The sequence below is a fragment of the Orcinus orca genome, chromosome 6 (genome assembly GCF_937001465.1).
Source record: "Orcinus orca chromosome 6, mOrcOrc1.1, whole genome shotgun sequence".
In the NCBI taxonomy this organism is placed as follows: Eukaryota; Metazoa; Chordata; class Mammalia; order Artiodactyla; family Delphinidae; genus Orcinus; species Orcinus orca.
The window spans coordinates 20058888-20071630 of NC_064564.1; the positions used below are offsets into that span (position 1 = coordinate 20058888).

Below are 12743 nucleotides of genomic sequence, written 5' to 3' on the forward strand. Positions count from 1 at the left end.
GGCAGACCGTGGCCTTGAACCAGTGTTGTTGTTCTGCGGTTCCAGGCTGCACTCACTGTGGAAGGTGCCCTTGCTCCACCCCAAGCAAGGGTCCCAATCCCACCTCTCTGCTGTCCGTGTCTCTGAGCCTTTGGCTCTAAGCAGTCAGATGCTGTTTGTCTCTCTCAGGGACTCTGGTCTCTATGGTTTCCTTCCATCCCTCTGCACCTTTCTCTTTGTGTATCCCCAGTGCATCCCTAGTGCCTCTTCTGCCAGCTTTACAGTGTATCTTGAAAGGTAAGAGAATCATCTCTGTGATTTCCACTGTTTTCTGTAGAGTCCTTGGAAGGAGGAATGCCAGAAAGCCCACCCAGTCTTATTTTCCTATTCTCTCCCACCCTACGTATTAGCTCCTCCCTGGAATTCCTTGGAACTTTCTCCAACTGCCTCCCCAACGACCAACCACTGCCTCCTCCGCTGGCTACTCCAGGAGCCTTCCCTATACTCCCAATCCCTGAACACCGCCAGACCCTGATCGCCTTAAGGGCCCATATGCTAGGGCATCCTGGAGGGAGCTTGCTCCCCACCTTCTCCAGCCCAGAAACCTGCCAGGATTGCTCGCTCCCCTGCAGCCATCACCACCCAACAGCTCCCACACTGCTCCGAGTAGGTGACAGTGCTCTTCTCCCCTATGTGGGGTATGAGGTGTGAGGTAGGGACTTTCCATAAGGACCTTCTAGAGCGACAGAGAGACAGAGAGAAGGGAGAGGCCTCAAGGATGAGAACTGTGGCCTGGAGAACTGAAGGGAATGTATGTTTAGGGTGGAATTTCTGTATGATTTGAAGCTGTTCTTCAAGGAGTTTCTATGCTTGTCTCTGAGCATCCAACATTTATCTAACTTTCCTAGAAAGGACTCTTTGGTACATTTCTCACTCCTGGAGTTCTGGACTGGGAACTAGCATTACTAATGGGATTAGCATTACTGATTTAGTTCATTCAGGCCTTACGGAGGAAGTAAGTAACAGACTCAGAAAGTTTCCTTCCTTTGTGGGGTCCTGATTTCCTCTTCCATGGGAAGAAGGATCCCCATTTCCTCCCATCTTTAAACGTGGGAAGAATTGGAGACTGGAACTATTTGCGAAAGGAGGGGGCCAGGTAAATACGCAGCTCTGGTGGGCTCTAAGCTCACTTCTCACCTCCATGAGGAGAAACAAAATTTTCAACCTTCCAAGGGTACCATGGCAGCAAATGAACCTGAAAGACGCCACCGTTTCATGACACATCTGGGACCTTCCATTCTGTGGATGGAGTGATTCATTAGTATGTACTATATATGGCTAAAGAAATGGGCTTATTAGGTCAATGGTTGGTTGCTGAAACCAGCAGCCTGGGGCTCTTGGAAAGGAGAACTTGTGTCACTGGAATGAAGTGGCCCAGGCCCCTAGCTTCCAGCGAGAGGTCTAGCAGGTCCTTGGATAAGAGGAGTGGTTGGGGCAGAGCTAACCACTGGGTTTTTCTCACGGACACTCCATTAGTCCCCTCACTCTTGGGAAATGTAACTGCTAGAAAATACAGCTCTGGAGCTCTCCCTGCCACTGCCCCCAGGCCCTGCTCTCTGTCACCACCACCAACTCCTATATCTTCAGCTTGATAAGTTAAAGATCTCTAATACAAAATGTGATGGAAGGAAAGCAAGCATTCTTAAAATAACAAGAAAAAGATATACATTTTGAAACTTTTGCTTGTTTGTTTTACCTGCCTTGGGTCTTTGTTGCTGCGCACGGGCTTTTCTTTAGTTGCAGCGAGCAGGGGCTACTCTTCGTTGCAGTGTGCAGGCTTCTCATTGGGTGGCTTCTCTTGTTGCAGAGCAGGGGCTCTAGGCGCGCGGGCTTCAGTAGTTGTAGCACTCGGGCTCAGTAGTTGTGGCTCGTGGGCTCTAGAACGCAGACTCAGTAGTTGTGGTGCACGGGCTTAGTTGCTCCACGGCATGTGGGATCTTCCCTGAGCAGGGCTCAAACCCGTGCCACCTGCATTGGCAGGCAGATTCTTAACCACTGCAGCACCAGAGAAGCCCACATTTTGATACTTTTACGTTCCAAGACAATTTCCAAATTGGTCATCTGAAGTGAAAGGCGCATGAAAAGCAACGGATAGTAGCTGATAACTAAAAGATGGTCCAAGTGCATTTTGAGAGTCTGTGGAGTTCTTTCCTGTTCTCCTAATATGAAGAACAGCAAAAGGTCAGCATAATCTGTTCACAATGTATTGTTTTTAACTGTGTGTGCTTGTTTATTTCCAGCATCTACTATGTGCAAAGTACCGTGGGGAACGCAGAGACAATTGGGGCCCTCACGGGATGAAATATATGCACAGAGAACTAGAGTAGAAGGAAGATACTGATGACTGCTATCAAGAAAGGAACAGGGCTTCCCTGGTGGCGCAGTGGTTGAGAGTCTGCCTGCCGATGCAAGGGACACGGGTTCGTGCCCCGGTCCGGGAAGATCCCACATGCCGCGGAGCGGCTGGGCCCGTGAGCCATGGCCGCTGAGCCTGCGTGTCCGGAACCTGTGCTCTGCAATGGGAGAAGCCACAGCGGTGGGAGGCCCGCGTACCGCAAAAAAAAAAAAAAAAAAAAAGAGAGAGAGAAACAAACTGCCCTGGTGCACAAGTGAGACCCAGATTAATAGAGGTGGAGGTGGGGCCTTCAGGAAGTCTATATCCACCCCGCCCTCCCTTATTCTCTTCCTTCTTTAAGTGGTAATTGAGCATCTGCTGTTTCCCAGGCACCGTGCTAGGTGCTAGACACAGCAATTCACAGGATACATATGGTCCCTCCCCCGTAAAATAACAGACCAACACACGTAAATGGCAAATAAAAATGGTCTGATAATACCATCATGGTGGAAGTATTGCAGATACTGGATGTAGATATGAGAGGATACCCAAGAAGTTTCCCCGAAGGAAGCGATGTTTAAATAACACCTGAAGGGTGAGCAAAAGTTAGCCATATGGATCATGGGGCAGGAGAGAATGGCACTCCTTGCAGAGAGAATAGCTTCTGCAAAGGCCTTAGGGTGGGGAGAGCATAGCTGACTGGGAGGATGGACAGCAGTCTACACAGGCTGATTAAGTTGTCCATACAGTGAGGAAAATGGATTAGGTCAGTGTTTCAAAAGTGGGCTCTATAGAACACTAGGTCCTTGGATTTGTGTTTATGTGCACAGGCATGTGTGTGCACACACTTGTGTTAAAATATACGTAACATACAATTTACCATTTTAACCATTTGAAGTGTACAATTCAGTGGCATTAATTAAATTTACAATGTTGTGCAACCATCACCACTATGTATTTCTAAAACATTTATTACAGAAAAGAAAATTTGTAACCATTAAGCAATAACTCCCCATTCTCATAGCCCCTGGAAATTATCATTTTGCTATGAATTTGATAACTCCAGGTACTTCGTATCGGTGGAATCCCACAGTATTTGTCTTTTTTGTGACTAGCTTATTCCATTTGGCAAAATGTCTTCTGGGTTCAACCATACTGTATCATATGTCAGAGTTTCCTTCCTTTTATGGGTGAATAATATTTCATTATATGTGTACACCACATTTTGTTTATCTATTAACCTGTTCATTGATGCATGGGTCGTTTTCACGTTTTGACTGCAATGAACAGTGGCATACAATTATCTGTTTCAGTCCCTGCTTTAAATTCCTGTGTGTATATGTCCAGGAGTAGAATTGCTGGATCATAAGGTAGTTCTATGTTTAGCTTTTTGAGGAACGACTAAACTGTTTTCCACAGTGGCTACACCATTTCCCATTCCTACCAGCAGTGTGCAAGGGTTCCAATTTCTTCACATGCTCTATAACACTTGTTATTTTCTCTGTGTGTTCGTGTATCTGTGTCTGTATGTGTTTAGCAATAGCCATCCTAATGGGTATGAAGTGGTATCTCATTATGGTTTTGATTTGCATTTCCCTAATGACTAGAGATGTTGAGCATTTTCTCATGTGTTTATTGGCCATTTGTATATCTTCTTTGGAGAAATATCTATTCAGGTATTTTGCACAATTTTTAATTGTTTATTTTGCTGTTTTTGAGTTGTAAGAGTTCTTTCTATATTCTGGTATTAAGCCTTATCAGACCTATGATTTGCAAATATTTTCTCTCATTCTGCAGTTGTCTTTTCACTGTCTTGATAGAATTCTTTGATGCTAAAAGTTTTTAATTTTGATGAAGTCCAATGTACTTATTTTTTACTTTGTTGTCTGTGTTTTTGGTGTCATATCGAAGAAATTATTGACAAATCCAATATTATAAAGCTTTCCCCTATGTTTTCGTCTAACAGTTTCATAGTGTTAGCTCTTACATTTAGGTCTTCAATCATTTTTGAGTTAATGTGTGTGTATAGTGGATGGTAAGGGTCCAACATCATTCTCTTGCATGTGGCTATCCAGTTGTTTCAGCACCATTTACTGAAAAGACTGTCCTTTCCCCATGGTCTTGGCACCCTTGTTGAAAATCATCTCACCACATATGCAAGGGTTTATTTCTGGGCTCTCTATTCTATTCCACTGGTCTATATATCTGTCTTTATGCCAGTTCCACTTAGTTTTGATTACCCCAGTTTTGTACTAACATTTGAAATCAGGAGCTGTGAATCCTCCAACTTTATTCTTCTTTTCAGTATCGTTTTGGTTATTCAGGGTCCCTTGGGATTCCATATGCATTTTAGGATGGATTTTTCTATTTCTGTGAAAAATGTCATTGGTATTTTGATAGGGATTGCATTGAATCTGCAGATCACTTTGGGTAGTATGGACATCCTAACAACATTAAAGCTTCCAATCCATGAACACAGAATTTATTTCCATTAATTTGTGTCTTCTTTAATTTCTTTCAGTAACATTTTGTAATTTTCAGTGTACAAGTCTTTCTCCTCCTTGGTTAAGTTAATTCCTCAGTATTTCATCTTTCTGATGGTTTTCTAAATGGATTTTTTTCCCTAACTTCTGTTTCGATTGTTTAATGTATAGAAATGCAACTGATTTTTGTGTGTTGAGCTCATATCCTGCAACTTTGCAGAATTCACTCTGAATCATTAGAGTTTTCTACATATAAAATTGTGTCATCTGACAATAGAGATAATTTTCCTTCTTCTTTTTCAATATTCCTTTTATTTCTTTTTTTTTCATTTAATTGTTCTGGCTAGAACTTCTAAGAGTATGTTGAATAGTAGTGGTAAAAGTGAGCATCCTTATCGTCATGGTCTGAAATGTGTTCTCCAAAAATTCATATATCAAAGCCCTAACCACATTCAGTACCTCAGAATGTGACTATATTTTGAGATAGAGCCTTTAAAGAAGCGATTAAGATAAAATAAGACCATTAGGATAGGCCCTAATCCAATATGACTAACATCCTGTAAGAAGAGGAAATTTGAACACACAAAGCAACACAAGGGTTGCACACACACCGAGAAAAAACCATGTGAAGACACAGTGAGAAAGGTAAATATTTGCAAGCCAAGAAGTCTCCGGAGAAACCACCTTTGCTGACGCCTTGATCTTAAACTTCCAACCCCCAGAACTATAACAAAATAAATTTCTACTTTTTAAGCGACCCAGTCTGTGATATTTTGCTATGGCATCCCTGGCAAGGTAATACATTTGTTTTTGTTTGTTTAATATTTATATCTTTTTTTTTTTTTTTTTGGCTGCGTTGGATCTTTGTTGCTGCACGTGGGCCTTCTCTAGTTGTGGCGAGCGGGGGCTACTCTTCGTTGCAGTGTCTGGGCTTCTCATTGCGGTGGCTTCTCTTGTTGCAGAGCACAGGATCTAGGCAAGCGGGCTTCAGTAGTTGTGGCACACGGGCTCAGTAGTTGTGGCTCACGGCTTAGTTGCTCCGCGGCATGTGGGATCTTCCCGGACCAGGGCTCAAACCTGTGTCCCCTGCATTGGCAGGCAGATTCTTAACCGCTGCGCCACCACAGAAGCCCAATATATTTGTTTTGTTACTGATCTTCAGGGAAAATTTTTCAGTCTTTCACCATTGAGTATGATGTTAGCTATGGGTATTTCATAGATAGCCTTTATCATATTGAATGAGGATGTTTCCTTCTCTTCCTAGTTTGTTGAGTGTTTTTATCAAAAAAAGGTGTTGAATTTTATCAAATCCTTTTTCTGCATCAATTGAGATAATCATGTGGCTTTTCCCTTTATTCTGTTAATGTGATATTATGTGATATTAATGTGATATTAACAGAATAAACACAATTACATTGACTGATTGTGGTAGTACATTGATTGATGTTTGTATGTTGAACCATTGTTGCATTCCAGAAATAAATCTCACTTGTTTATGTTGTATAATGCTTTTAATATGCTTCTGAATGCAATTTGCTAGGATTTTTACATCAGTATTCATAAAGAATATTGGGCCATAGTTCTCCTTTCTTAAAATGTCTTTGGTTTTGGTATCAGGATAATGCTGGCCTCATAGAATGACTTAGGAAGTGCTCCCTCCACCTTAATTTTTTGGAAGTTTGTAGTGACATGTTTTTATTTCCTTCTCATTTCCTTTCGTGTATATCCTATAGATATATTTTGTGGTTACCATGGGAATTATATATAATGTCCTAAAGTGATAACAATTTAATTTGAATGAATACCAAATTAACTTCAATCACATACAAAAACTCTACTCCTGGGTAACTATACCCCCCACTTTGTGTTATTGATGTCACTAATTACATCTTTATATGTCTGTTCACTAACATATAACTATAATTACTTTTGTGTATTTGTCTTTTAAATCCTATACTTTTAAAAAGTGGAATTACAAACAAAAATTATAATAATACTGGCTTTTATGTTTGCCCATGTATTTACCCCTACTTGAGATCTTTATATCTTCGTTTACTGTCTATTGTCCTTTCATTTCAACCTGAAGGACTCTTGTTAACCACTTCTTGCAGGGAAACTCTATAGGTAATGGATTTCCTCAGTTTTCGTTTATCTAAGAATGTCTTAATTTCTCTCTCATTTTGAAGGACAGTTTTACTGGATATAGAAATCTCAGTTGACAGTTTTTTCTTTAAATATCTTACATATATCATCCCAATGCCTTCTGGCCTCCAAGGTTTCTGCTGAGAAATCAGTTGATAATCTTATTGAGGATCACTTGTGCATAATAAGTCCCTTCTCTCTTGCTGCTTTCAAAATCCTATTTTTGTCTTTCAACAGTTTGGTTATGCGTCTTGGTATGGGTCTCTCTTAGTTTATCCTGCTTGTAGTTTTCTGAGCTTCTTGTATTTGTAGATTCATGGACTTCTTTGAATTTAGGAAGTTTTTGGCCATTATTTCTTCAAACAATCTCTCTGGCCCTTCTCTCTCTTTCTCCTGGGACTCTCATCATGCATACATTGGTCTGTTTGATAGTGTCCCACAGTTCTTATGCTCTGTTTACATTTCTTCATTCTTTTTTCTTCCTGCTATTCAGACTCAATAATTTCTATTTTCCTATTTTCAAATTCACTGATTTATTTTCTCTCTGCTAAAAAATGCTACCAAACCCCTCTAGTAAATTGATCATTGCAGTTAATTTTCAGCTCCAGAATTTGTTTTGTTCCATTTTATAATTTTTTATATTTTTGCTGATATTTTGATTTTGCTCATATATTATTGTCCTGATTTTCTGTAATTCTTTGTCCATAAATTCCTTTAGCTCTTTGAGTATACTTAAGACAGTTATTTTAAACTCTTTGTCTAATATGTCTGATGTATGAACTTCCTCAGCAACAGTTTGTGTCAACCTACTTTATTCCTTTGAATGGGCTTTGTTTTCCTGTACCTTGTGATTTCTTTTGTTGTTGTTGTTGAAAACCGGGCATTTAAATGAAACAAGCACCTCTCCCAGTCTTTTAAGAGTGCCTATGTGCCAGAGAAGTCCTCACTGATTAGCTGGGTATGCTCTAGGTCTAGGGATCAGCCCAAGGTGAAAACTTAAGGTCTTCTCAGGTCTTTTCTGAGCATGTGTCTTGCCTGGACCTGCATGTGGCTTTTTCAATTCCCCCACATATACAGCTGTTTTTGAATGTCTTAATTTCCCCAAGAGTCTCATCCTAGCTTCTGCTTGGGGCCTTAGATTGCCTTTTATGTGTATTCACCCATAATCTCTTGCCCCAGGTGTCTGTGGATCTGTAGTTTCCCTGCAGCTTTTGTGAACAATGCCCACTCCTTATCCCCTCTGAGATCTGAGTTAGGCAAAACAGAAACTAGTCCTTCAGACAATTCCTTGATAGGTTAGAACATTGCAATAAGGTCTGCTCTGCTCCCTCTGATTTGAGGGAGAAAACTGGTAACTGGGTTGCAGTCTCCTCCAAAACAAGACTGAACTATGCCAAAGAGGGGGTGGGGCAAATGCAAGTGAACATGTCATGAAATTTTCTACTACTTTGAAAGTAGCTTTTTCTTTTCTTTCTTTCTTTTTTTTTTTTCCAAACTCCTAATTTATCCCCCTCCATCCCCTTTGGCAACCATAAGTTTGTTTTCTATGTCTGTGAGTCTATTTCTGTTTTATAAATAAATTCATTTGTATCATTTTTTTAGATTCCACATATAGGTGATATCATATGATATTTGTCTTTATCTGGCTTACTTCACTTAGTATGTTAATCTCTAGGTCCATCCATGTTGCTGTAAACGGCATTACTTCATTCTTTTTTATGGCTAAGTAATATTCCATTGTGTATATATACCACATCTTCTTTATCCATTCATCTGTTGATGGACCCTTAGGTTGCTTCCACATCTTGGCAATTGTTAATAGTGCTGCAATGAACATTGGGGTGCATGTATATTTTCAAATTATGTTTTTCTCCAGATATATGTTCAGGAGTGGGATTGTGGGATCATATGGTAGCTCTATTTTTAGTTTTTTAAGGAACCTCCATACTATTCTCCATAGTGGCTGTACCAATTTACATTCCCACCAAGAGTGTAGGAGGGTTCCTTTTTCTACACACCCTCCCTAGCATTTATTATTTGTAGATATTTTGATGATGGCCATTTGACCGGTGTGAGGTAATACCTCATTGTAGTTTTGATTTGTATTCCTCTAATAATTAGCAATGTTGAGCACCTTTTCATATGTTTTGTGTCCAACTGTATGTCTTCATTGGAGAAATGTCTGTTTAGATCTTCTGCCCATTTTTTATTGGGTTGTTTGCTTATTTTGATATTGAACTGTATGAGCTGTTTGTATATTTTGGAGATTAATCCCCTGTCGTTCGCATCATTTGCAAATATTTTCTCTCTTTCTGTAGGTTATCTCTTTGCTTTGTTTATGGTTTCCTTTGCTGTGCAAAAGCTTTTAATTTTAATTAAGCCCCATTTTTTAATTTTTGTTTTTATTTCCATTACTCTAGGAGGCAGATCCAAAAAGATATTGCTGTGATTTATGTCAGAGTGTTTTGCCTATGTTTTCCTCTAGGAGTTTTACAGTATCTGGTTTTATTTTTAGGTCTTTAATCCATTTTGAGTTTATTTTTGTGTATGGTGTTAGAGAATTCTAATTTCATTCTTTTACATATAGCTGTCCAGTTTTCCCAGCACCACTTATTGAAGAGACTGTCTTTTCTCCATTATATATTCTTGCCTCCTTTGTTGTAGATTAATTGACCATAGGTGCATGGGTTTATTTCTGGGCTTTCTATCCTGTTCCACTGACCTATATTTCTGTTTTTGTGCCAGCAGCACACTATTTTGATGACTGTAGCTTTGTAGTATAGTCTGAGGTCAGGGAGCCTGATTCCTCCAGCCCCATTTTTCTTTCTCAAGATTGCTTTGGCTATTCAGGGTATTTGGTGTTTCCATACAAATTTAAAAGTCTTTTTTTTCCAGTTCTGTGAAAAATGCCATTGGTAATTTGATAGGAATTGCATTGAATCTGTAGATTGCTTGGAGTAGTATAGTCATTTTCACAATATTGATTCTTCCAATCCAGGAACATGGTATATCTCTCCATCTGTTTATATCATCTTTAATTTCTTTCATCAGTATCTTATAGTTTCTGCATACAAGTCTTTTGTCTCCCTAGGTAGGTTTATTCCTAGGTATTTTATTCTTTTTGTTGCAGTTGTAAATGGGAGTGTTTCCTTAATTTCTCTTTCAGATTTTTCATCATTAGTGTATAGGAATGCAAGAGATTTCTGTGCATTAATTTTGTATCCCGCAACTTTACCAAATTCATTGATTAGCTCTAGTAGTTTTCTGGTGGCATCTTTAGGATTCTCTTTATATAGTATCATGTCATCTGCACACAGTGACAGCTTTACTTCCTAGTCCATCATTTTGCATATGTTACCTGGATTGTTTTTATTTAGTTAGGTTTTTGTTTGTTTGTTTATTTTGGCTGCTCCAGGTCTTAGTTGTGGCATGCAGGATCTTCATTGAGACATGCAGAATCTTTAGTTGCAGCAGGCAGACTTCTTCATTGTGGCCTTTGTACTTCTTAGTTGCAGCATGCATGCAGGATCTAGTTCCCTGACCAGAGATCAAACCCAGGCCCCCTGCATTGCAAGTGTGGAGTCTTATCCACTGGACCACCAGGAAAGTCCCTGAATTTTTCTTTTTAAAGATTTATTTATTTATTTACTATTTTATTTTTGGTTGCGTTGGGTCTTAGTTGTGGTACGCGGGATCTTCATTGAGGCATGTAGGATCTTTCTTTGTGGCACGCGGGCTTCTCTCTAGTTGCGGCGTGCAGGTTTTCTCTTCTCTAGTTGTGGCACGCAGGCTCCAGGGCATGTGGGCTCTGTAGTTGTGGCACACAGGGTGAGAGCACGTGGACTCTGTAGTTTGTGACACGTGGGCTCTCTCACTGAGGTGCGTGAGCTCAGTAGTTTTGGCACGTGGGCTTAGTTGCCCTGCAGCCTGTGGGATCTTAGTTCCCTGACCAGGGATCGAACCCACATCCCCTGCATTGTAAGGTGGATTCTTTACCACTGGACCCCCAGGGAAGTCCCCTTTGGATTGTTTTTTAAACAGCTTTATTGAGAAATGTTACACATACTACACAATTCACCAAATTGTATGTATGTATAAGTTAAATGTGTATAATTTAATGGTTTTTAAAGTGTATAATTCAACAGTTTTTAGTGTATTTACAGATGTGTGCAACCATCACCACAGTCCACTTTAGAACACTGTCGTCACCTCCAAAAGACACTTCACACCTTTCAGCTATCACCCCTATCTTCCCCATTAACCCACCCACCCACCCCCAGATTTAAGCTAATCAACTTTCTCTCCCTATATATTTCCCTACTCTGGATATTTCATATAAATGGAATCATGCAATATGTAGTCTTTTGTGACTGGCTTCTTTCACTTAGCACAGTGTTTTTCCTCATCCCTTTGTACCAGGCTCTGTAGAAGGTGTAAAGTACCAAGAAGATAAGTGGGAGTGGGGAGCAGCAAGGGTGCAGAGTGGAGCAGGTAGACCCTTGGACTGGTCCAAAATTGGAGTTACACTCAACAGCCACAACACGAGGGTAAGGAGGTAGCAATATAGATGTTGGCAAGTGAATAGTAGAAATGAACGTTCCCAGGACCCAGGCACCAACATAGATAAGGAGAAAGGAGAGTGGTTAAAAGATTGAAGTTCGGAATGAGATGGAAGACTAGATGCAGTGGGAGTAACAAAATGAGTGACTAGGAAGGAGAGGAGGTTGTCATCAGAATGGCTGCTTGAATTTAAGATTTTTGGCATGGAATGGTTTCAGTGATGACAGTGTCTAAGAAGTCACCATGGGAAGAGAGTCTGGAGGTGTTGGAAGAGGTGACCCATAGATATAGATGTCACCGAGGGTCGATAGCAAGACTTGGAGCAGGAAACAAAGTCCCCATGCCAAGTAGCAACGTCTTCAGTGAGCAAGGAGTGGTAGGAAGGCAGATGACACTGATTAGAAGTATTTCAGATGGAATAAGCCCCATGAAATTTAGATTTTGACAAGAAGGCTGAGAGATAATGGTCTAGAAGCACCAAAGGGGAGTGGGGGTGCTCATTGACCTTACCTCCCAAACCTGAGATACATGGAGAAGCAGCTTCTCAAGGGGACAGGGAGGCTCTGGTTATGGCAGGAGGTGGAGGTAAAGGGGTTTCAGTGGGGAAAGCAAACTCCTTTCAGCAAACGGTGTTGGAACAAGTGGATAGCTACATGCAAAAGAATGAAATTGGAACTTTACCTAACACCAGATGCAAAAAATAAGTCAATGGATCAACGATGTAAATGTAAGACCCAAGATTGTAAAACTCTTAGAAGAAAACATAGGAGTTAAGTTTCATAACATGGCTTTGGCAACGATTTGTTGCATATGACCACAAAAACATGGAGAACAAAAGAAAAAATAGATAAATTGGACTTCATCAAATTTAAAAACTTTGTGTATCAAAGTACACTATAAAGAAAAGAAAAAGACAACCCACAGAATGGGAGAAAATATTTACAAACCAAATATCCAACGAGGGTCCACAGTTCTGACACCAGTTCTAATGTGTGAGTTTTTCCCCCACACCAAGCAATTCTCTGACACCATCTGGGTATCCTACAGTTCAACTCAATTCTGACGCTACTTACCTGAAGATAGCATCAGCTCTCACAGGTTAAAGGCTCAGTTCTACAAGGCTTCGCCCCAACTTCTGGTGCCAATCAAAATCCAGGTTGTCACCTGGGCTTCCGACCTACAGG

The 12743-nt window shown here is 40.4% G+C and overlaps 1 protein-coding gene across 1 annotated transcript in view; it reads left to right on the forward strand.

The window, feature by feature from the left end:
* The first annotated feature begins 415 nt into the window (after positions 1 to 415).
* Positions 416 to 12743, forward strand: part of PEBP4 (phosphatidylethanolamine binding protein 4) — a 230009-nt gene continuing 217681 nt past the window's right edge. Inside the window, exon 1 of the mRNA XM_004270660.1 lies at positions 416 to 645. Within this exon, the coding sequence (XP_004270708.1) occupies positions 532 to 645 (114 nt within the window). The 5' untranslated portion in view covers positions 416 to 531. The remainder of the gene's footprint in view (positions 646 to 12743) is intronic.